The 20,419-nt window shown below is 41.1% G+C and overlaps 3 protein-coding genes across 4 annotated transcripts in view; 1 reads left to right on the forward strand and 2 right to left on the reverse strand.

Moving 5' to 3' along the window:
• Positions 1-6: 6 nt before the first annotated feature.
• Positions 7-3,771, forward strand: il17d (interleukin 17d). Its single transcript, XM_044131855.1, has 2 exons — positions 7-1,885; positions 3,242-3,771. Exons 1-2 carry the CDS (start codon positions 1,575-1,577, stop codon positions 3,561-3,563), a joined length of 633 nt encoding a protein of 210 aa, XP_043987790.1. The 5' UTR covers positions 7-1,574; the 3' UTR covers positions 3,564-3,771.
• Positions 3,772-4,678: 907 nt separating this feature from the next.
• Positions 4,679-8,530, reverse strand: eef1akmt1 (EEF1A lysine methyltransferase 1). 2 transcript variants are annotated; one of them, XM_044131854.1, is made up of 5 exons: positions 8,432-8,530; positions 7,045-7,263; positions 6,396-6,478; positions 5,472-5,761; positions 4,679-5,387 (listed from the first exon to the last, which is right to left on the reverse strand). In XM_044131854.1, the coding sequence occupies exons 2-5, from the start codon at positions 7,189-7,191 to the stop codon at positions 5,227-5,229; spliced, it is 681 nt and encodes a 226-aa protein (XP_043987789.1). In that variant the 5' UTR covers positions 7,192-7,263; positions 8,432-8,530; the 3' UTR covers positions 4,679-5,226. The 2 variants fall into 2 exon arrangements, with proteins under 2 accessions (XP_043987789.1, XP_043987788.1); XM_044131853.1 differs by having other exon boundaries at positions 8,278-8,524.
• A 1,131-nt stretch (positions 8,531-9,661) lies between these two features.
• The window catches only part of LOC122839861 (exportin-4), a 58,656-nt gene continuing 47,898 nt past the window's right edge, over positions 9,662-20,419 (reverse strand). The window contains exons 14-24 of the mRNA XM_044131861.1: positions 17,614-17,773; positions 17,342-17,511; positions 16,377-16,551; positions 15,259-15,465; positions 14,765-14,851; positions 13,294-13,474; positions 13,097-13,218; positions 12,852-12,982; positions 12,552-12,669; positions 12,013-12,105; positions 9,662-11,116 (exon numbers count right to left, since the gene is read on the reverse strand). Of these exons, the coding sequence (XP_043987796.1) occupies positions 10,919-11,116; positions 12,013-12,105; positions 12,552-12,669; positions 12,852-12,982; positions 13,097-13,218; positions 13,294-13,474; positions 14,765-14,851; positions 15,259-15,465; positions 16,377-16,551; positions 17,342-17,511; positions 17,614-17,773 (1,642 nt within the window). The 3' untranslated portion in view covers positions 9,662-10,918. The remainder of the gene's footprint in view (positions 11,117-12,012; positions 12,106-12,551; positions 12,670-12,851; positions 12,983-13,096; positions 13,219-13,293; positions 13,475-14,764; positions 14,852-15,258; positions 15,466-16,376; positions 16,552-17,341; positions 17,512-17,613; positions 17,774-20,419) is intronic.

Consider the following 20,419-nt stretch of genomic DNA (forward strand, 5'->3'; position numbering starts at 1 on the left):
TCCATCGTTCTGTTCAGAATCAGAGTGACAGATGTGAACAGATCTGAGGACTCCTCCTGTTATTCAAATCCTGACCTCAGACATGCACCTGTTGTCCTTTAATCTGTTTCCTGTGGATTTGGATCTCTGCTGTCCTTCAGATACTGGGACTGTAAATGGACAGAGTTTCTTGGGTGCAAATGTGCAACTACATGGCATGGTAGTAATTTTATGATTTCCATGCCATAGAAGTCCTAAATGAGATGTAGATCATTTTCTACATCTCTGCTTTTAGGTTTTTTTAGATTTAAATATATTCATTCAAGGATCAGTATTATGTGTTTTCCAGGCACATAGTGCCATTTTATAGCACAATCAAGTAACTATATTACCTTCAGTTGTTATAAAACAATTTAAAAAAAAAAAGCTCTATACGTCTAATATAGCTTAATAGAAATTTGACTTCCTAATTTAACGCCTTGAAATTGGGCTGCTGTCACTTTAAGAAGCTCCTGCTCTCTCTGAAACTCCGCCTTCAGGAAGTCATTGCAACATGGCTCCTCTATTAACCCGTTAACAATGTTTTTATACCAGCGTTGCTCTGAGGAGTAGCTCCTTTAATGAGCTCAGCTGGTGCTCAGTTCCAGCAGGTGTTTGCTAATTGCTGCTGACTAGTCTGAAGGAGCCGAGTGGAGGAGGCTGCAGCTCTGAGGAGGAGCTTTGTCTTCGGAGGCCGAGCTAGGTCCAGCCAGGCATTTTACGTAGTTGAATGGTTACCATGGAGATTAAAGGATTTCTCAAACATTCATGAAAGATTCAAAGTAACACTCCAGCTGTTTTTGAGGAAGGAATAACATTATGACATGACATAGAGCGAAAACAAGAAAAAAGGCAACTTTACATAAACCCCCTAAATAAAAACTGACTTTTAAGGAAAATGTAAAGAAAAGGGTTTAAACTGGTTTATTAAAACGTGTTCGGCTTGATGAAGTCAAAGTGACGGATCCCAGTTTCTCCCGGCCGGACCCGACGAAGGGGGGGGCCAGCCGGGAGGAATCCCAGCCTACATCAGCTGCTCTCATGATCGCTGGAATATTTTTATTTTACAGCCCCAGCCCGATGTTTGAGGAGGGGGATCACTTTTCCTGCCATCGCCTCAGTTTGATTTAGATGTCCGTGGAATGGCGCAGCGCATCGCTCTGTGCGCCCAGCGGGCTTTGTGCACGCAGCAGGGAATAGGAAATCGCTTCCTTTTTTTTTCATGACGTTTTAAACAGAAAGGAGAAGATCTAAATCAACTTTCAGCGCTTTATCCGTTTTGTGACGAGTGTTATACCTGGCGGCGCTGTGTGTGTGATGAGCCAAAATTGTTTCTGCAGTTTTCCTGGCAGCGCGCCTGTGGCTCGGTTTGTTTGTCTGCTCCAGACTCCGGGGCGCATCGATCCTCCGTGAACACAGAACAAATGACTTCTGGGAATAAAGCGTCTTAAAAAAAAACCCCAAAACGAACTTCCTACTGCTATCTGATCAGAAAGAAGAGAAAAAAGACGAAGCCGGTCTAAGCTGCGCGCTACGTGGCACAACTAAACGCAGCGATGCGGTGTCGGATCTGCGTCCTGATTTTGCTGCTGCTGCTGCTGGTTCTGGTGCCAGCCTGGCTGGCAGAGACGGCACGAGTTCGGAAGAAACCCACCAGAACCCGGCCTTGTCTGGACCTGCCGGAGGAGATTTTGGAGCAGATGTTCGGGCGGCTCTCGGTGGGAGTGATGAGCGCCTTCCACCACGCTCTGCAGCTGGAGCCCCGGGACAACCTCAACCTCACCTGCCCGACCGCGACACCGAGCCCGGCCGACACCAAGACCCGCCTCCCGGTTAACCTGCGGAGCATCTCCCCCTGGGCCTACAGGTAGGAGCAATTGATTTCATTTAAATGTTTATTAACTGTTAGTTGCCTGTTCTGATTTCAAACCAGTTTTTTAAAAAACAAAATAGGAGTGAATAACTGGTAACATTTAGTTCATTTACTAAACGTCAGAAAAAGTCTATTTAGGGCACTTTGCACAAACATCTGGTTTAAATCCGGTCGTAAACAATCAGTCTGTAAATCCCAGTAATTGTGTTTTCATCCCAGTAAAGAGGAGATGAGTCCAGGCTGATCCTAATAAAAAACACGAATTACAAACAATCAGGTTCGGGGCAGTTAAGTGAGAAGTATCTGAAACCAGCATTGGTTTTTCACTTTAGTGTAAATGTTTTTGCAAGCATGAGGTGACCGTGGAGAGAAATGACTTCCCTTTGACCTGAACAAGCCTGGAGTCACAAATCTTCACATCCTATTTCCTGGTGCTATACAAATAAACATGTTTTCCCTTTTATGACAGCTAAATCTGTGGAGGATCAACAAACACTTAATTAAAGGAGCCAGTTGATCGAGTATTCATGTTTTAAGAGATCCAAACATAAAAACGGAGAAAGCAGAGGAGCTCCATGTCTCCACAAATTATCTGTCTCATATTATATCAACAAATATGTAAAAAAACAAAAAAATAAAAAATTATATCGGCCACCTCTGCATGTTCTGCTTCTGGGTTTTTTTGTATTTTATTTAGACACCAAGACCAAAACGTTCTGTCAGCCGAGATGTAAACAGTTTTACAAACTGACGGTAATCGATTATTGTGCACAATTACAAAATCGTTTTCATAAAACTGAAAATAGTGTTCAGTGTTAAATCGTCCAGTTAAAGTCCAGTTAATCTAAACATGTAATATTTTTGATCCACTCAAGTTCAAATGCAATACAGAAGGTTGTGAATCGGTGAGACACTTCCAGTAACAAAAACATGCAGAATTTGATGACATGTGAAACAGTGTTGGGTAGTAACTAATTACATTTACTCAGTTATTTCTACTTTTAGGAGTATTGCTTAGCTGTACTTTTACTGGAGTAGCTAACATTATTATGAAGTCTCGTTCCTCTTGAGTAAAATTTCTGGATTCTCTCCCCGCTGTGAGTCACATCTCTCTCACATCGGTTTACTCTTACTTGAGTAATTTCTTAGGCATCAACTTTTCACCTTACTTTTTACTTCAGTAAAAATATCGCTACTTTGAAATTTACTTGAGTACATTTTTGGGTACTCTACCCACCTCTGCATGTAATAAATTACAATTTACCATTTCAGACTAAAATCAAACAAACAAACAAACAAAAAAAAACTTGGATTAGTTACTTAAAGCCTTGTGCTGATCGTGTTTCCCAGGATCTCGTACGACCAGAACAGATACCCCCGCTACATCCCGGAGGCCTACTGCCTGTGTAAGGGCTGCCTGGTCGGGCCGTACGGAGGGCAGAGCCAGCAGTACCGCAGCGCCCCGGTCTTCGCTCCCTCCGTCATCCTGCGGCGGACGGGCTCCTGTGTTGGCGGACGCCACTCCTACGAGGAGATCTACGTCTCCGTGGCCGTGGGGTGCACCTGCGTGCCGCTGGTGGAGAAGGAGCGAGACGGCCAGAGCAGCAACAAGAGCGTGGAGAGAGGAAAGCCCAAAACCAGACACATGTTCTCTACTGGGAAGAAGTCATGAAGGGCATATGACCTTTGACACACAGACAGACAGCTTTGGTTACACAAAAGCTGATTTTGAACAATTGGACTTGAAAATTACACACCCAGGAAGACTTTATTTATAAATTCAAGAAACAACTGGACGTAAGTGGTTGCAACAGATTTTAATTTGGACGAATAAGAGTAAAGAGGCTTAAAACATATGCCATTAAAAACATAAAAATACATAGGCTATGACTTTTTTTTCTCTTTTTGCGTAGAGCTCTGTCTGAATTTTGTTTTGCATGTCCCAATTTCACAAAAATCCACCAATCTATCAATCATCTTTTCCTTAATCTGGGTCTCCTTCCGGTTTGATATGATTTCCGCGACCGATGCTGCCATCTACTGGTGGGAAAAGTAGCTACATTTCAGTTACCGAGTTAAATTTAACCGGAAAAAACACACCAATGTTTTATTAAAACGTCCAAGCATTACAAGAGAATATTGGCTCCTTCATTTTGTTGTCTTTCTCTGCCTCTTAAACCAAAATTTAAGAGGCTTAATTAATAACTCGTTCCCACGATTTAATGACTAGTGGGAACGACTTGTTCAGTTTATGGGAACGACTTAATTACAAGTCGTGACGAGTAACTCAGTCGTGGCCACAGGTTTTTTTTTTTTCTCCTGTGTCTCCCATTTGTAGGGTTCCCTCCTCTACTCTGATGCTGCTAATATAAAGACCTTTGGAAACCAAGAAGCGCCGGAGCCCAGCTTTTGAAACATTGTCCTGGTTAACCGCCTTCCACCATTTATCACACAGCAATGTTTTTATAAAGCTCAGTAGTCATTTTATTAGGGAGGCGATTCGATTTGATTCCGATTTTCGATTAAGAAACCAATTTCTATTTTACAGTCCAGAGATTCTGTTTGAATTATGAGGCTGTCAAGACGGTAGAAAATTAAAAACAATTTCAACTTTAAAACAATTCTATATGCTTCCATATTATTCTGTTTAAACAAAATTAGGCTTGTGCATAAAAAAAAAAAAAAAATACTGAAATTGTTAGTGAGCATTTTGAACAGAATCAATTTCTTCCTTCACATTTGTTTAGAGCAGTTTGTTCTTCAGCTCAAACACACAGAAACATCCAGTTATGTTGTAAATTCATATTTACTCAGTCACACAAAACTTATTGGTATCAATGCTGAATTAGTGCGTGATGGGGGCATATGTATTTTTATTTCAACTGAACTATTCAACTATTGTTTTTATACTATCAGATATAAAGTGCTGACAACTGGAAATGTTTATTTCTGACATTTGTGAGACAACTCCAATGAAAACCCACTAGAGTTAAGGGTTCAGTCACGTGATTCAGGTATTAGTTGAGACTTTTCTGGAATCGGTTTAATGGAGAAAAGAAATGTGTTGAATGTGCACATTTCTGATTTCCCTTTTTGAGGTAGATCCACTGAGACACGAGAGCAGAAAAAGACTCGTTTGGTTTGATGTATTGAATAAAAAATGCATAATAAAAATTCAAAACACTTCATCAAACAATACTAATTTCTTTAAAAAAACAACAACTCAGTGATGTCTAGTCAAAAGACAGTAGCAGATTATGATTCTGTTAACTGATTTTGTGGCAAATTTAATTGTCCACTTTCTCTTCCTCCCTGCTGTATTTAAGCTCTTCCTCCTAGAAACAGCCTCCCTGTGTGTCCAGGGTTCCACACAACAGGTCCGAAGGATAGTTGACGAAACATCGGAACTCGTTGGACAAGTTCCTGTTGTGTTTGGGCAAAAAGCTGCACATTTTTACCCCCAGCAGTTCTTTGGCAACATTCTCCATGACGGCTCCTATGGAGGCAGAACCAGAAGGCATTGATTTAAAACAACAGAGCGTTACAGATTTCCCCTCCCGTCAGCTCCTCTTGTTCTCACCTGTGCACAGCAGCACTTTGCCTTTGCTCAGGTACTGGACGGTTTGGGCCACTTTACTCAGACACTCCTCGGATAAGTAAGGCGGGTCGGCGAGGACGATGTCGAAGCTCCGCGGCGCCACACCGGAGGGGAGGGACAGCGGCTGGTTGTAGTCGTAGAAGATGAAGTCGTCGGCGTAGGCGGCGAAGCGGCGGTCGTACTCCAGCACGACGGCAGACACCCTGTCGGAGCCGTCCACCACGCTCTGCTTCAGCTTCTGGTAGACGCTGGGCGCGCTCACACACGCTATCCTGACGGAAGAAGAATGAAAAACACACCCGAACCAAATCAGGGGATTATTTGCATTACTCTACTTTACAAATCTGTCCAACTGAGCACCAGTGCAGTCTGTCATAATCCGCATCTTTAAAATGTCTTCAAATAAAAACATGAAGTTGACCTTAAATAAGTTTTTTGTTGTGTCAGGACTATTAACTCTTGTATAGGCAGTTTTTATTTGTGACTTTTCTGTCAGGCAAAGGTTTGAACCTCAAACATCTTCACTGCAATTTGTGACTCAAGAGGCTACCGCTACCTACCCGCTAAGAAACTCTTGCTAGCTAGGAAACTTTTTTTTGCATAAGTGTAACTTATCGCCAGTTAGCCAGACCATGAAATACTACTCGCTTACTATTATAAAAAAAATATGCAACTTTCTTTTGTAAGTTCGTGTAGTGATGCAGGTCTTAAATCTAATTCCTGGTTGTCTTAAAACATCTTAGATTTGAGTTGGTGAACTCCTGTGTTTATCAGGAATAAATCAGGAGGGAAACTGAATTATTGAAAAGAAAAACACGAACTTCTATAAAAGAGGTGCTGCCACCTGCAGCATTACCTGGGTATTACATCCATGTTTGTCTCGTCTTCAACAATTTGCGCCTTTACCTGCCTCCCTCTCCGGCTTGCCGTACCGCTTCCTCCGCCAGCACCGCTGCCGTCTCGTCACTGTACCAGAACTGACTCATCCGCTGGCGAACACAGGACCAGACAAGTAACCGGTGTCAATGCAGGTTAAAATTATCTCCATATATTATGTGTTTGGCTCTACTTTTCTCATTTCTTCCCTCCGCCATTTTGCCCGGAAAATCCCAACATCAAATTCAGAAGACATAAAGAGCTTACACGACTTTAAAATGTACGACAGAGTATTAAGAAAATTGAAGAAATAAAATTACGAGAATAAAGTTATAATATGACAAGTTTATTATTGTAATTTGTCTCTATTCTCAAAATGCTGACTTTATTTTCATATTAATTTTTCTTTAGTTTCATAATATTATGTCTTTACTCTTGTACGATTTTATCACTGGGGATCGGCATATGAAAACCGTACCCGCAGTGAAATATGTTTTTTTGTTGTTGTTTTGTTTTATTGTACAGAACAAACATAAATAGGAATCTAGGAAGAAGAGAAAAAAATTAACAGAAGTCAAAAAATTTTTTACGTCGCAAAATCCTTGCAATCTGGCAATGGAGTGTGTTCTCAGAGAGTTGGTGGGTGAAGAGCGAACCGGTTCAGAGCGCTGCAGCTCACCCAATCCTCCTCCACGGCTCCCACGGCGAACGGGTCGGACGGCGTCCCGTCCTGATCAGGACCGGTTCTGGTCTCGTTGTAGAACTCCTGCAGGGCAGCCAGAGTGTGAGCAGACAGGGTGGGAACGTCGTCGTCACTGTCGCTCATGGCTGAGTGAGCAGAGGAAGATCAGCTGGAGGGAAAACCTTTGGAAGAGAAATCTGTGCAGGAACTGAAAGCCTGAAAGGTGAGAGGAAGAAAATATTTATTTAAATGTGGTTCGAATGATATTTGTCACGTGTTAAATCCTGGTGAGATTTTTTGCGGCCTTCTCGCTGTCTTTTATAAAGCTGGTAGAGGTTTTTCCACCAGCCTTTCAAAATAAAAGTAGTCTTTTCCATACATTTGGTCATTAGAGTAGCAGGTTTAAACTGATCCACAGCTAAAAAAAAACCCCTCAAAATGTTGGTTTTGTTGGGTCATTACTTAGAATGAACTAAACAAGCAATGAAAATGTTTATTTTCTTCATGAACTTTCTAGTGTGAAAGGCGCTGCTATCATATGATGGGTTCCGGTCAGAATTAAAGCACTTAAGGATGACACCAGTAACTACATTTACTTTTTTGCAAATTTACTTTCAGTAGTAGTTCTACTACAGCATACTTAAAAAAAAAAAAAAAAAAAAAACTTCTACTAGAATATTAATTTGCAGTACTGCTTTTTAATTTTTTTACCCACTACTAGAGTACTCTCTGAACTGAGTAATATTTCTGGATCCTAAATCCACTGTGAGTAACTTCACTGAATGGGGAACAAACATGTTTTAACCAAAAATGCATGAGATACAGACACATACCTACAGTTTATGACAAAGTGAGACCTCTTGATCATGCACAACCTTTGTTGTTTTAATGTTTTCTATTTGTTCGAGGCCAAGAAGTAATTTTACATATTGTCGCTGAAAGTACTTTACATATTGTAGATATCTATAGTAGTTCCAAAAGTTTTAAAGTAAAAAAAAAAGATTTATTAAAATGTTTCTTGTGCCTAATTTAGCAATTATTTGTAGTATTTTCTTCGTTTTTGTCATTAAAGTATCACAATTCGCACATAACTTTACATAAGTTGTCTGTGATGACATAATTTTGAAATATTAAATCAGATGTTACGTACTTTTTTTTACTCTTAAGAAATTTGTAGGTCGGCTTTACTTTTACTTGAGTAAAAATACGTTTAAGTAGTGTTGCTCTTACTTGAGTGCAATGTTCTCCACCTTCCGGCGATCAGAGCCGCAGTAAAATGATTTGATCCCGGAAGAAAGAGTGCTGAATATAATGTTGTATTCTCGTTAGCAGACCAGAACACCGTGACTGTTTTTTTTAGTGCATTCTCCTCAGATAAATTTACCAGATTAGAAACTCTTCTCTACTACTGCTGCTGTCCTGCTGTCAACATGTGAGCTGTCGCTGGGAGATGACGCAGTTGAGAAACTACGGCCACCGCAGAGGGTCAAACTAGTCGATTTATTTGTTGAGCAAAAGCTAAGGAAAGGCTTTAATCTTTAATACTTATTGCTTCGGGAACGGTTTGATCATTTTTCTATCCTATTACTATTTTTGTTACTATTTACTACTAAATTCTATTTAGGACTTATTATTTTTCTGTTAAGCACCAGTGTTTTACGAGTTTCTAGTTTGTAAAACATGGTTTAAAATATGTTGACACCAAAACCCGCAGGTTCCCACTAATCAAGTGGCTCAAAGCTATTCATATGAATATAATGTTTTATAAAAGCGGCTGCATTATGACCCTGTATCAGGGGTCAGCAACCTTTTTAATTCAGACATTTTTCCCCCAGCTACTGTAAAATCCACTTCTTTTACAACCGTAACAGAGGTGGATTTTATAAATAAGTACTAAAGATAATGAATTAAACTTAAATTTATTTTAATGTTCAGATGATAGAACATTTACATGAACATAGTCAGATGAGTGAGTCCTTCCCATAAATATCATCGGTGCTCTTCTGTTGTATTCTAAGCAAATATTGCATAAAAACATTTCTCAACACTCTCTAGTAACAGAACACGCCTCCATGTTAACATATGGGAGGGGGGGAAACAATTTCATATCTCCATATTACAGGAAAGCACAAAAGGGTTAAATTAGATTTGATTAAAGAAATAAATACATTTTGGTAGAACTGCTTAAGGTTTAGTAGCTGCTTGTTGAATCAGGAAGTAGACAAAAATACTTATTCCTTGCTATGCTAACTAGCCTTAGCATTCACTAGCCTTACTAAACTGTTGCTTAGTTGCTGATAATGAGTAGACAGAGAGGTGAGAGGAGCAAAAATGATGGACAGTACTAATACCCGCCTCCTGGTTTAGTGCTGTTGCTTCTAGTTTTTAGATTACCAGTCTCATACCATATGGTCACATATTTACCGTTTCAACAAATACGTAAAAATTGTCTTCATAAAAGTCACATATTGCACATTTATGATGAAGGCCAAACCCCCCCCCCCCCCCCTCCGGAGAACCTGTTTGGACTTTTATCATCTCTTTAATTACAGTTAGATTAAAAATACATAAATACATCAGACAGCACTCTGAAAAATACCAGAGAGACCGGAAGGTTTTTATACAATAACTTTATGTACACTTTTACACTTCATTAACAAAACAGCCATCTACAATAACTGGGACAGTGCTCTTAAGGAAGAGGATTCTGTCTCCAACATAATACTTCCCTCAAGTGGCTCTGTTCCTTTTTATTTGGTAGGTTATTGCTGTCCTTCACTTCCAACAGTCTCTGCTATAATCCAGTGTTTGAGTCGTCGTCCTATGAATGTGCTGCTGTAGAAAAATAACCTGCTGCGCCTGGCGGGACCTGGACCTTCGTCTTGAGAGGAGGCAGCGGATGCTAAAAGGTCAACCAGAATCCAAATGGGAAATAAAACAAATAAAACCATCAAACCGCTACGGTCAACATGGCCGAAGTTGCTCCCTCTTTAGCTGAACCTGTACAATCTGCCATCTTCTACTGGCATATAAAAACATTTCAGTCATCTTTATATGAACATTTCCCCAAGAGTTCCCGTTTGAAAACATCATACATTTATAAGTTTACTACATATATATATACATATATAAATATACATATATAAAGATATATTATGTATATTTATATATGTATATATACATATACACACGTGTATATGTGTATTTATATATGTGTATATATAAAAACACACAGCCTCTTTATTTTGGTTTTCTTGGTCGCCAGCAAGCGGACGCTCCTTTGTGCCGTGTGGATCGACGCTCTCAAAAGAAAAGACGAGGCCCGGCCACACATCTGTTGTCACGGCGACGTTTTTTTTGTTTGTGCATGCAATTCAAGACTGGAGGTGCTGTACTCTTGGCAGAAGATAGGCACAGTCTGTATAGTTTGACTCGATGTATGACATGATCCATTCATACACACATCCAACAATCAAGAAAAAACAAAGGCACTCTGGGAAGGACTGGGGTGTGTGTGTGTGTGTGTGTGTGTGTGTGTGTCTGTGTGCGTTTGCTGCGATGCTGCTCTAAGAAAATGTTACATCACATTCAGGATCAGGTCTCACCCTTAGTGAGTGTGTGTGTGTGTGTACATTCCTTAGAACGAGTCCGTCTGCTCTGCAGTCCGGTTTTTAAGATGTCACTTCATCAGAAACTCTCTTGGCGCTGCAGGTGTCGTTATACAGAGGGGTAAAAACAAAGCAATTAAAAAGAAACATTCAGCTGAGTGGAGGATCCTGGGAGGCGGACGGATCCTGCTGAGCGTAGTGGGATGCAGAGGGGTAGGGGCGTCTTCAGAATGATGGAGTATTGGGGGATTGGTTCTCAGTGGTTACTTCACGCAGAGGAGGCCGCCCACGTTGGCCACGAACTCCTCCAGGCTCTTCAGGAAGGCCACCTTCTGCTTGCGGTCCATGGTGGGCGGCGTGCTGCTGGCCGTCAGCTTGTTGAAGGCGTCGGCCAGCCGCTGGTAGATCACGGCGTCCCTCTGGGAGGACAGCAGGGTCTCCACCAGCTCCGAGTACTCCGCCTGAAACGAGGAGCAGCAGGGCGGAGAAACCAGGAAGGGGAAGTCAGGGTTTAATCTACATTTAAGGCTGTTTAAGAAATATTTTAATAGCACATTTTGTAGGTGTAAAACAGCACCGAGCTTTTTTATTTTCTGCCTTGTGCAGGTTAGCATCAGAAGTGATGATGCTAGATAAGCAGCAGGAGTTTGTTAGCAGCTAGTTAGCGGTAGCCTCACCCGTCTCAGAACATAATCATGTCTGGGGCGACTCAAACTTTTGCCCGACAGAAAATTCCCAACAGAAAAAAATAAATTACGAAGCATAGTGAGGTCACAACAAAATGTAAGACCTGGGATTAACGAATTTAAGGCCAACTTTGGGTTTTTTTAAAAGATGAATTTAAGACATTTGGAAGCCCTAATTTTTAGATGCATGAATTTAAGACTTATGGATATTTTTGAAGGATTTGTGGACAACCTGGGAATATTTTGGAACAAATATTTCACAGTTTAGACCAAACTTTTTCTGGTTAACAAAACAAATTAAAATAAAGTTTAAATGTAAATGCACAAAGTCAGGAGCAAAATAAGCTGTGACTGATTATTTGGCTGCAGCTCTGCTGCGTTTATTCAACCCTAATAAAAATCTTTATGGACATTATAGCCAGACTTTATTGGTTTGCTTGCTCGGCATAACAAACGTCTGGAGACAAAGTTATGAAGTAAGCGCAGTTGATGTGTTAAATTGAAATATTTTGTCAATATTGACCTAAACTCTAAAACCGATGGCAATAAATGACATTCTGAATAAACACGGAGTACGAGGCGTCAGGAAACCTGTCGCCTTTAAAAAGCTCAAGGAGTAAAACCCCAGCAGCCTCGTTGCTGCACGTTGACTTTCTGTGATGTTTTCTTACCTGATGCAGGCAGACGAGTGTGTAGAGAGCTTCCCCTGCCGCCACCGTCATCTCTGTGTTGTGTTTCTGCAGCACCAGCATGTCGAACACCAGCTGCAGGCGGAAAACAACATTTATCATTATAATGCTCATTAAATTTCCACAAACGGGACTCGCACCAAAGCAGAAAATGTCTGGATGAAACAACAGTCAGAAGGTAAAGTATTGTGGAATAAATAAATAACAATTAAAAAAAAAAATCATTAAGTCCCATTGCTTTGTGTCCGTGCACATTAAATATGCAAACTTTTTATTTGGTAATGGGACTTCCTGCTACAGGCCGCTTCTACCAAAGCAGTTCAAACTCGGCACCGCTCTGAGTTTGAACTGTTGGAGTTGCTGTAGTAGTTTTGAGGTTACAGAGTAAAATGTTACTTGAAGTTCAGTATTTACTTGGTATTGCACGAGGAACATTAACACTTCCCATAGTCAGCCTAGCAGACCCACGCTAGCCTTTAGCAGCGTTGCCTCTGACAAGGCAGCCATGTTGGGTCTCCTACCTTGAGGAAGTGGCGCGTGGCGATGAAGAGGGGCGAGTCCTTCTCCTGGCTTTTGGCGCATTGTTCAGCCAGAGGAGACAGAGCCTCCAGACACAGCTGACTGACTTCTGAACTCATCCTACAGGGGGCGTTAAGGAGCTTCACCTGCTCTAAACACTTTCCTGGAAAAGAACTATTCCTAGTGACATAAAAAAACAGGAGCAGGTTATATTTGTTTTTTTGTTGTTGTTTGTTTTTGTGCAAAATCTGTTCTAGTTGTCGTAAAAGACAGGAAGTTAAATCTTGGGGTTCAGAGGATACGAGGTCATTCCCAGCTCCAGTGAAAACATGAGGCTTTTAAAAAGCTCTTCAGGCAGCTGGGGGATCTTTTCTGGAAAGATCTCACAGATGAAGGTGATGAGCTTGTAGTACTGGTTACACAGAGAAGGAAACTGCAGGGGGAGAAAAAAAAAGAGAAGAAGAAGAAAAGAAAGATGAAAGCTTGTCAGAATGAGATCTCAGAAGCCGCCGCGTCTCCGCGTGGCGTCCATGTTGGCTCGTTTCACCTTCAGCAGGTCCTGAGACATGAGTGGAAGAACGATGTTGACGCCGTAGAGGACGACGTCCGCCGCGGAGACGGTCCGGCTCGACGCCGGCGTGCCCTGCTCCTGGTTCCGGAACACCTCATCTGGGAACACAGGCGTGAAGAGGTTTGAGGGGGAGATGTCAGCGGGTCGGGCGTTCAGAGGGAAGGAGGACTCACCGTTGTCGCTGAAGTCGATGAACTCCTTGGAGAGCAGGTTGGTGAGCAGCTCCATGATGAGCAGCAGGTCCTGGTACTGGTCCTCCTCGGCCGTGGCGTCGCTGCGCTTCCTGCTCTGGTTGTTTTTGGAGTAGACCTGCAGCAGCGTCAGGCAGGCTTCGTACAGCTTCATGGACTTAGTCTGAGGAAACAGAAGGGATATTCTGTGGCTCGTTTTCTATAGTTTCCTTCCTTACAGCTAATGCTGGAGACAAAAGGCAGACAGAAAGGAATCTGCAGGTTTCAGCAAGTCGAGCGCGAGACTCTTTAATGCCACAAGGAATGAAATTGAAGACCAAACAAACAACAAACGACAAACATAGAGGATGATTGGGGAATTGATAAATACTGTCCAGCCAACTGGTGATACGTTTATATTTACCCATGATGGTCGCAAAAAAGCTAGCAATGGTATGTTAGCAGCTAGTTACTGACTGGCTTGAGTCACAGAACGCAGTGAAGGCGTCCAGAAAAATATTGGGAGAAAAAGAGACGACATACCAGATTAAATAGTCCTGTCATAACAAACTACACTTTTCAAAGGCCAATTTAGATTTTTAATCATGGCTTAAAAATTAAGCCATTTTCATCGACTTAATAAAGACAAGAACACAACTAATTTCTCCAAAACCCCTTTTTCTTAAGATCCTGGCGGTTTGTCCGATATACACACACACACACACACACATATATATATATATATATATATACATATATATATATATATACATATATATATATACATATATATATATATACATATATATATATATTTAAGACTTCTTAAGGCTGCACGGACACCCTGAGGTAATCTGTCTGTCATCAGGACAGAACGACTCCACACTGAATTAATTATTCACAAAAATGCTCAAGATTTGATCCCTCCTAATGTCGCTTTCCTCTGATGCCGACTTCACTCAACAGCGTTTTGGTTTTACAGAAATGTTGTTGTTTGTTTTTTTCTAAGACAGTGGTAAGGAACCACATTGCTTTTAAAACATGTTTTTAAAAGTCTGTGTCAGCTGCACATATATTCACAACTATGAAAAATTACTTCTCCTGGGTTTAATCTGAAAAATAAAGATTCCTCCACTGTCATCTGGAGAAACAAAACTAAGTAAAAATAAAAAACACACAAAAGAAAAACCCCCTTGGCGAACAAAAGATGCATGCTGAATACTCGTTTCAGACTTTACAGGACCAAAAGCTGATGGTGTCAGAGGAATCCGCAGAGACGTGATAACATGATAACATGATAACATGATAACATTAAAACGTGATAACGTGATAACATGATAACGTTATAACATGATAACGTGATAACGTGATAACATGATAACATTAAAACGTGATAACGTGATAACATGATAACGTTATAACATGATAACGTGATAACATGATAACGTTATAACATGATAACATCAGGTCTCACCTCTCCCAGGTAGCAGATCTGCTTGTGAGCCACTTCCACGAAAACCTCGATGATGAGGTTGATCGTTTCTGGCGTGTTGCTGTAAACCTGCGACAGACAGACAAAAAGGCTGAACACATTTCTCCTGACTCCAGTAGAAACAGCTCCACCTAGTGAGAGGATTCTGTATTGCGATGCTTTTTTTTTTAAATCAGGTGTTTTTATTAAATTTATTCAGACTTCATGAGTCAGTGACAAATTGTTTGCTTAGTTGCATTTCACAGTAATGCCATTTATGGTTTTCCAATATTTACGACAGAATACTTTAATAAATAATTGACTTGCTCCCTTTCTTCCTTTCTTCGTCCACGTGTCAAAAATGTCATCTTTGGATTTACTTTTAGGACAACCAATCAAATCGTCTGTGCTGTAGAGGTGGATCCAGGCTCATCAGGTGTTATTCTAAACGTTTTCCGTCGTTCGACACAGAATCAACACGCCACGTCCTCGCTCACCTCCATGAGGCCGATGCAGCTGGACAGGAAGTCCATGAGGAAGGAGAAGAGCGAAGCCACGTTGTCTATCTGCGTCGCCTCGGCGATGCCGCACAGCGCCTCCAGTGTGGCGATGATTTCCTGTTTGACCGCCTCTTCCTGGCTGATCTGAGCGAAGTTCTCCTGGTTGATGAGGTTGAGGAAGCGCTGCTGCAGAGGATGAAGCACCTGGACGGAAACTTAAACCGTCAATTACTGCTGAGAACGCAGGATGACTTGACCAAATTAAAACACGTGCTTCACATGAAGTTTATTTGCTTCTCTTAGAGCGTTTTAAAGAAGCAGGTTTACGAGAAGATCAGTTTTACTGCCAAAAGGACGACGCTGGCCCACAACTTGCAGAGTCGTCTTTGAAGAAGGATTTGATTAATGCTCATGGTTGTGTTTATGATTTTTGACCATTTAAACACATTTACGAGGTCACACACTGATGTGGGATGACATGTTCTGGCTCGCAGTCTTTGGTGTTCAGTGAGGCTGTGAGGTCAAGACTGTGAAGTCTCGTTATGTCTGGATCTACATGGGTGATGTTAACGATCGACTAATTTATCAATGACTATTGATAAATTTATTCATCTTCTACAGGCTAAAAAAAAAACATCGAGATTCAAGACAGATTTTTCAAGGGAATCTTGGCCAAGAGTCGGCAACAACGACAGAAAAATTAGACGGTTAAAAGAAAATATAAAAAGTTATAAAAACGATTAAACCGGCCTCAAGAAGCTTTAATTGAATTTTTCTCATTTTTACTTTAATTGAACAATAAAAAAATGATTAGCCTCAAGGCTGAAGTATGAATTTTTTTTCCAAGTGTGCAAAAACAGATGAGAAAAATATTTCACATTAGTTTTAAAAATTAAAAAGCAAACTTCTATTGAGGCGTTTTAATCATCCTTCACTTTCAGAAATTTTACAGAAATTTCTAATCAACTGATCTTCTGAAACATATGAAGCTGGACAAATACACTCTTTTACCGCATTTTCTTTTTCAATTAGGAAGTCTAAATAAATAAAATCTCACTCCATGATGTCCCCATGTGTGTGTGTGTGTGTGTGTGTGAGTGTGTGTGTTGGTTTACCTCAGCCCAGTACTGCTGCTTGGTGTCGGAGTCCATGTTGGCGAAGCCTCCCAGGACCAGCGCCTTCATCAGGGATCTCTGCACGGAGCTGGACAGCAGGTGGAGCGGTGGGCTGCGGCTGGCGAACTGCTTCGCCAGGCTCCACCAGCCCTCGCACTGCACCACGATGTTCGCCCTGACCAATCAGAGGGGCAGAGAGCGTCGTCATGGTGAGCGGACACAGACCAGGTCCGCTCAGCTGCAGCTAACAGAGGTCTGTGACATCACCAACCCCCTTTATTCATTTTCAGAGATTCAAAATTTAAGTAGAGATGAAACGATTTATCGCGATTAATCGTGATCAGTTGGCTTAATCATGACTAATCGATTACTGAAATAATAGCTAACTAATTTAGTAACTGATTAATTGTCGGTCTGCTGTAAGATCAAAGCCAAAACAGTAATTAAATCAAAACGGTGCAAAAACATGTAACATAAGAAAAAAAAAAAACTTCTTCGTCTTTTTAGCAGTTTTAGTTTCAACTGGTTGAAATAATGTACAAAAAAAAATAATAAAAAATCTATTAAGCAACTTTTACCATCAAATCATCAACCGGTTGATTAAAACACAGTCAGGATGCAACGCTGCGTTGAGGTTTAGTGAAGTAGAAGGTGCGTATTTAAGTATTTATTTTGTAGTTTTTAGCTTTTGCTACAAATGATCAGGCTACTGGAATGCTGTGATACTGCATTTTAAGACAATAAAATGTTTTATTTCCTTATTTAGAAAAAAATACATGAAATTATTAGCTTTTTTAAAAAAAAGAAAATGTTTTCACTATTGTACAAAATAAGCTATACAGGTCAAAAGAAAAACCGGCAGAATGGCCTTTATTTTTTAATTGATTACTAGAATAATGATTAGCTGCAAACATTAATTCAAAATGACTGGACCCTTTCAGTTGGACCAAACTCAAAGGCCTCACCTCTCCCTCTTCTCCACCAGCGTCACCAGCAGCTCCACCGTGTCGTTGGCCAGCTCCGCCTCTGAGCTCCACACCGACAGATTGTTAATCACCTTCTCCAGCAGGTATCCCACAATCCACTGGGCTCCCTCCGTGTCTGCGCCGAACGCCGTGCTCAGAGGTATGCTGATCTGAGGAGAAGCAGCAGGGAAACGTTGAGGGGCGGAGGGTGGGGAAGGAGGCGGCCGGCGGTGCGGTGCGGTGCGGCGCGGTGCGGTGCGTTGCGGCCCCACCTGCTCGTAGAGCTTCTCGTCCACCAGCAGGTACGACTTGGCCCAGCGCCTCAGGAACCACACGATGTCCTTCCCCATCTGAGGACTGAGAAGCTCCGTCAAGCTCGCTCTGGTCGCCCTGGACTCGACCTCCGACGTCCTGAGCACGGCAGACAGCAGCCTGCAACGGAGCAGGACGGGAGTGAAACCTTTCCAACCACCGGAGGACCTCAGTGAAATTCTTGACTTTTCATTTCAGTTCCTCCAAATGATCAAGTTGTTTTTCTCTCTCTCTCTCAATAAAGTCGGTTTCTCCTACCGTCATATTAATACGTTTGGTTAATGAGGTCATGTGATTATTCCTGACTCAACCAGGGCCGGATTTAGAAGCACAACGCCCCCTAGAGGGGAACCAGTTTTAGTGCCTCATCCCAGAAAAAAAGAAAAATAAAAACAAAATCTATGACTCTTGCAAATTACAGAACATTTACAAGAAGTTGTGCATATTTGCAGGTACAAACTGAATGATAGCTGGTTTAAAACAAGGCCATTTTGAAATATTTGAGTTCAGATTCAATTAATAAAAAATGGTTTAATAAAACACCACCCGTGAAATCAGCCCTCGACTTTAATATGAAGGGTTATGTTTGTAAAACATCAGCCCTGCTGCCCCTCCTACAGTCTGGCAACAGATCCAACAGTAGGAGGCAGAAACCCACTTCATGACGACCACGGGTTTCTGTAGCTGAACTGTCCTGTTTTATACCAGTGACGATTATTACTTCCTTAAACACTGATGTTTAAAATATAACATCTACATAACTTGAAAGAAAGTTATAATAGAAATATTGTTCTCTATTGAAATAAAAAGTCAGGATACGGGTCTGGAAATGACGTCACATCTACATTAACGAGAGTTTCAAAAACGACGTGTCAGCATCAGCTGTCAGGACAAAGGAGGAGATGAGAGCATTTATTTTACAAAACAAAACCCTGTTTCCCTCTGATCAGACTCAAAACTAAAGCAAAAGAATCGAATGATAAATGAAAATGTGGTGAATGATTTCTATTTTGATGATTAATATTTTCCGAAGCGCAATTTTGTTTGGAGAGTTCGTAATTCCATTTATTTACTATTTTTGATTGCGTGTGGTTTTTATTTCTGTTGTATTCATTGCTTTTTGATCGCTACGTTTAATATTGAATATTCAAAATGTTTTACAGTTCCACGATGGCAAACTTGTAATAGGCCATTTTCAAAAGATTACATGAAAAGTGTCTCAAAACAAAAATCATTTTTGTTTAGTGGACAAATTTCAAATAACAAATTCTACCGTCCTGTAGAATTTGTTATTGTGAAACAATTTCTGTTTCAAGTATTCATAATTTTACGTAGTCTGCCGGTAAACCATTATGATGAAATGTTTTGGATGTCACGTTTAGTTTACAGGATGTAAAATCGCACATTAATGTAAAATCGATGCCAAAAGAGTTTAAAAACCCGAAGGTGGAAACGACACTTTCCAACCTCCTGTTAGCAAGCGAGCGCCGTTCCACCCGGACAGCGAATGATCGGGCATCCACAGGCTGTCATCACGTTGTTCTTAGTGTGTGTGTGTGTGTGTTTGCTTCAGCGAGCCTCACACACATTACGCAGAAGGACAGAAAGCTTAAAGTGGCTTACGGCTGCGTCTTCCCCACCCGGGCACAGCCTGCCGCTTCACGTCGTTTGCAGAAAACAAAAACCGCGCTGACATTTACGAGGCCGAGGCCGGCCGTCCACGATCGGGAAACCCGACGCGTTTGGCCGGCGGTCACTACGATCCGCTGTCATGGCTGTCATTCCTCTCCCTTGACACACACACACACACACACTCTTCTCCTCCACTTAATGAGCAATCCAACAAGACCCAGCAGCACAATGACCTTCAAAAGACGACGACGCCGGCTGCTTGGAGTGTCTATTGTCGTCACGGCGATTACCGGAGCGGCTGCCGGGATCCCTGAGCAGGACAAGGTCTCCAACACCGCGGGCTAATTGTTACTGAAATAATAAATCCTGCCTCATCACACAGACTGCAGTCCGACTTTCTGTTGGGATTTATGTCAGCTTAAGAGCTGGACCTCGTTCAGGTTTCACCACCTGGTCTTTAGACGGCCGTCATTGATTTTTACAATTTCTTCTAAGACTGGAAAACACAGAATATTAAAGGGAAAGCTAAATGTACTACTCAATGCATAAATGTCAAATTTAGAACAAAAAAAAAAAAAAGATGAGTTGGGGAAAAAAATTAAAGTAGTTTATAGTTGGTGGCTTTTAAAGAAATGCAGTAAAACTGACGGGACAAACTGGAATCTGACTAAAAGTATAAACTTACATGCACCGATTTAAGTATTTTGGCCGATCGCCGATGTTTAAAAAGCCTGACCTGCTGATTCTGATTTTGGCTGATACCGATTTCTTTGTCTAAAAAAAATAAATAAATAAAAAAATCGCTAAATATCAGGGATGAAGTGATTAAGACAATTAATTGCGATTATTTAAAATAACCGTACTCTAATTCAGTAATTGAATAATCGCTCACTGGAGTGTTCAGACTCAAAAAAACGGCCACTTGATGAAAGAACAGCAAAGTTAGAGCAGGAAACAAGTCAAAGCCGTACAAAAAAATTGAAGTTTTGCATTTAAGATGAAAAACCCTCTCTGTGAATTTCTTCTACCCAGAAATCAGTGTGGCATTTTCAGCTTCACCTTGTTCAAATTTTGCAAGAAAACCCCCCAAAACTAAACAAAAAAGCTATTAAGCAACTTTATGCTATCAAATTA

Source organism: Gambusia affinis, linkage group LG11 (assembly GCF_019740435.1).
Source record: "Gambusia affinis linkage group LG11, SWU_Gaff_1.0, whole genome shotgun sequence".
Lineage (NCBI taxonomy): Eukaryota > Metazoa > Chordata > Actinopteri > Cyprinodontiformes > Poeciliidae > Gambusia > Gambusia affinis.

Coding starts and splice junctions, on each gene's coding strand:
- eef1akmt1 (XM_044131854.1), bottom strand. CDS start 7,191: ATGAGCGACAGTGACGACGACGTTCCCACCCTGTCTGCTCACACTCTG. Junction 6,479..7,044: donor GAGCCGTGGAGGAGGATTGG/GTGAGCTGCAGC, acceptor TGTGTTCGCCAG/CGGATGAGTCAGTTCTGGTA. Junction 5,388..5,471: donor CAAAGTGCTGCTGTGCACAG/GTGAGAACAAGA, acceptor CTGCCTCCATAG/GAGCCGTCATGGAGAATGTT.
- il17d (XM_044131855.1), top strand. CDS start 1,575: ATGCGGTGTCGGATCTGCGTCCTGATTTTGCTGCTGCTGCTGCTGGTT. Junction 1,886..3,241: donor ATCTCCCCCTGGGCCTACAG/GTAGGAGCAATT, acceptor CGTGTTTCCCAG/GATCTCGTACGACCAGAACA.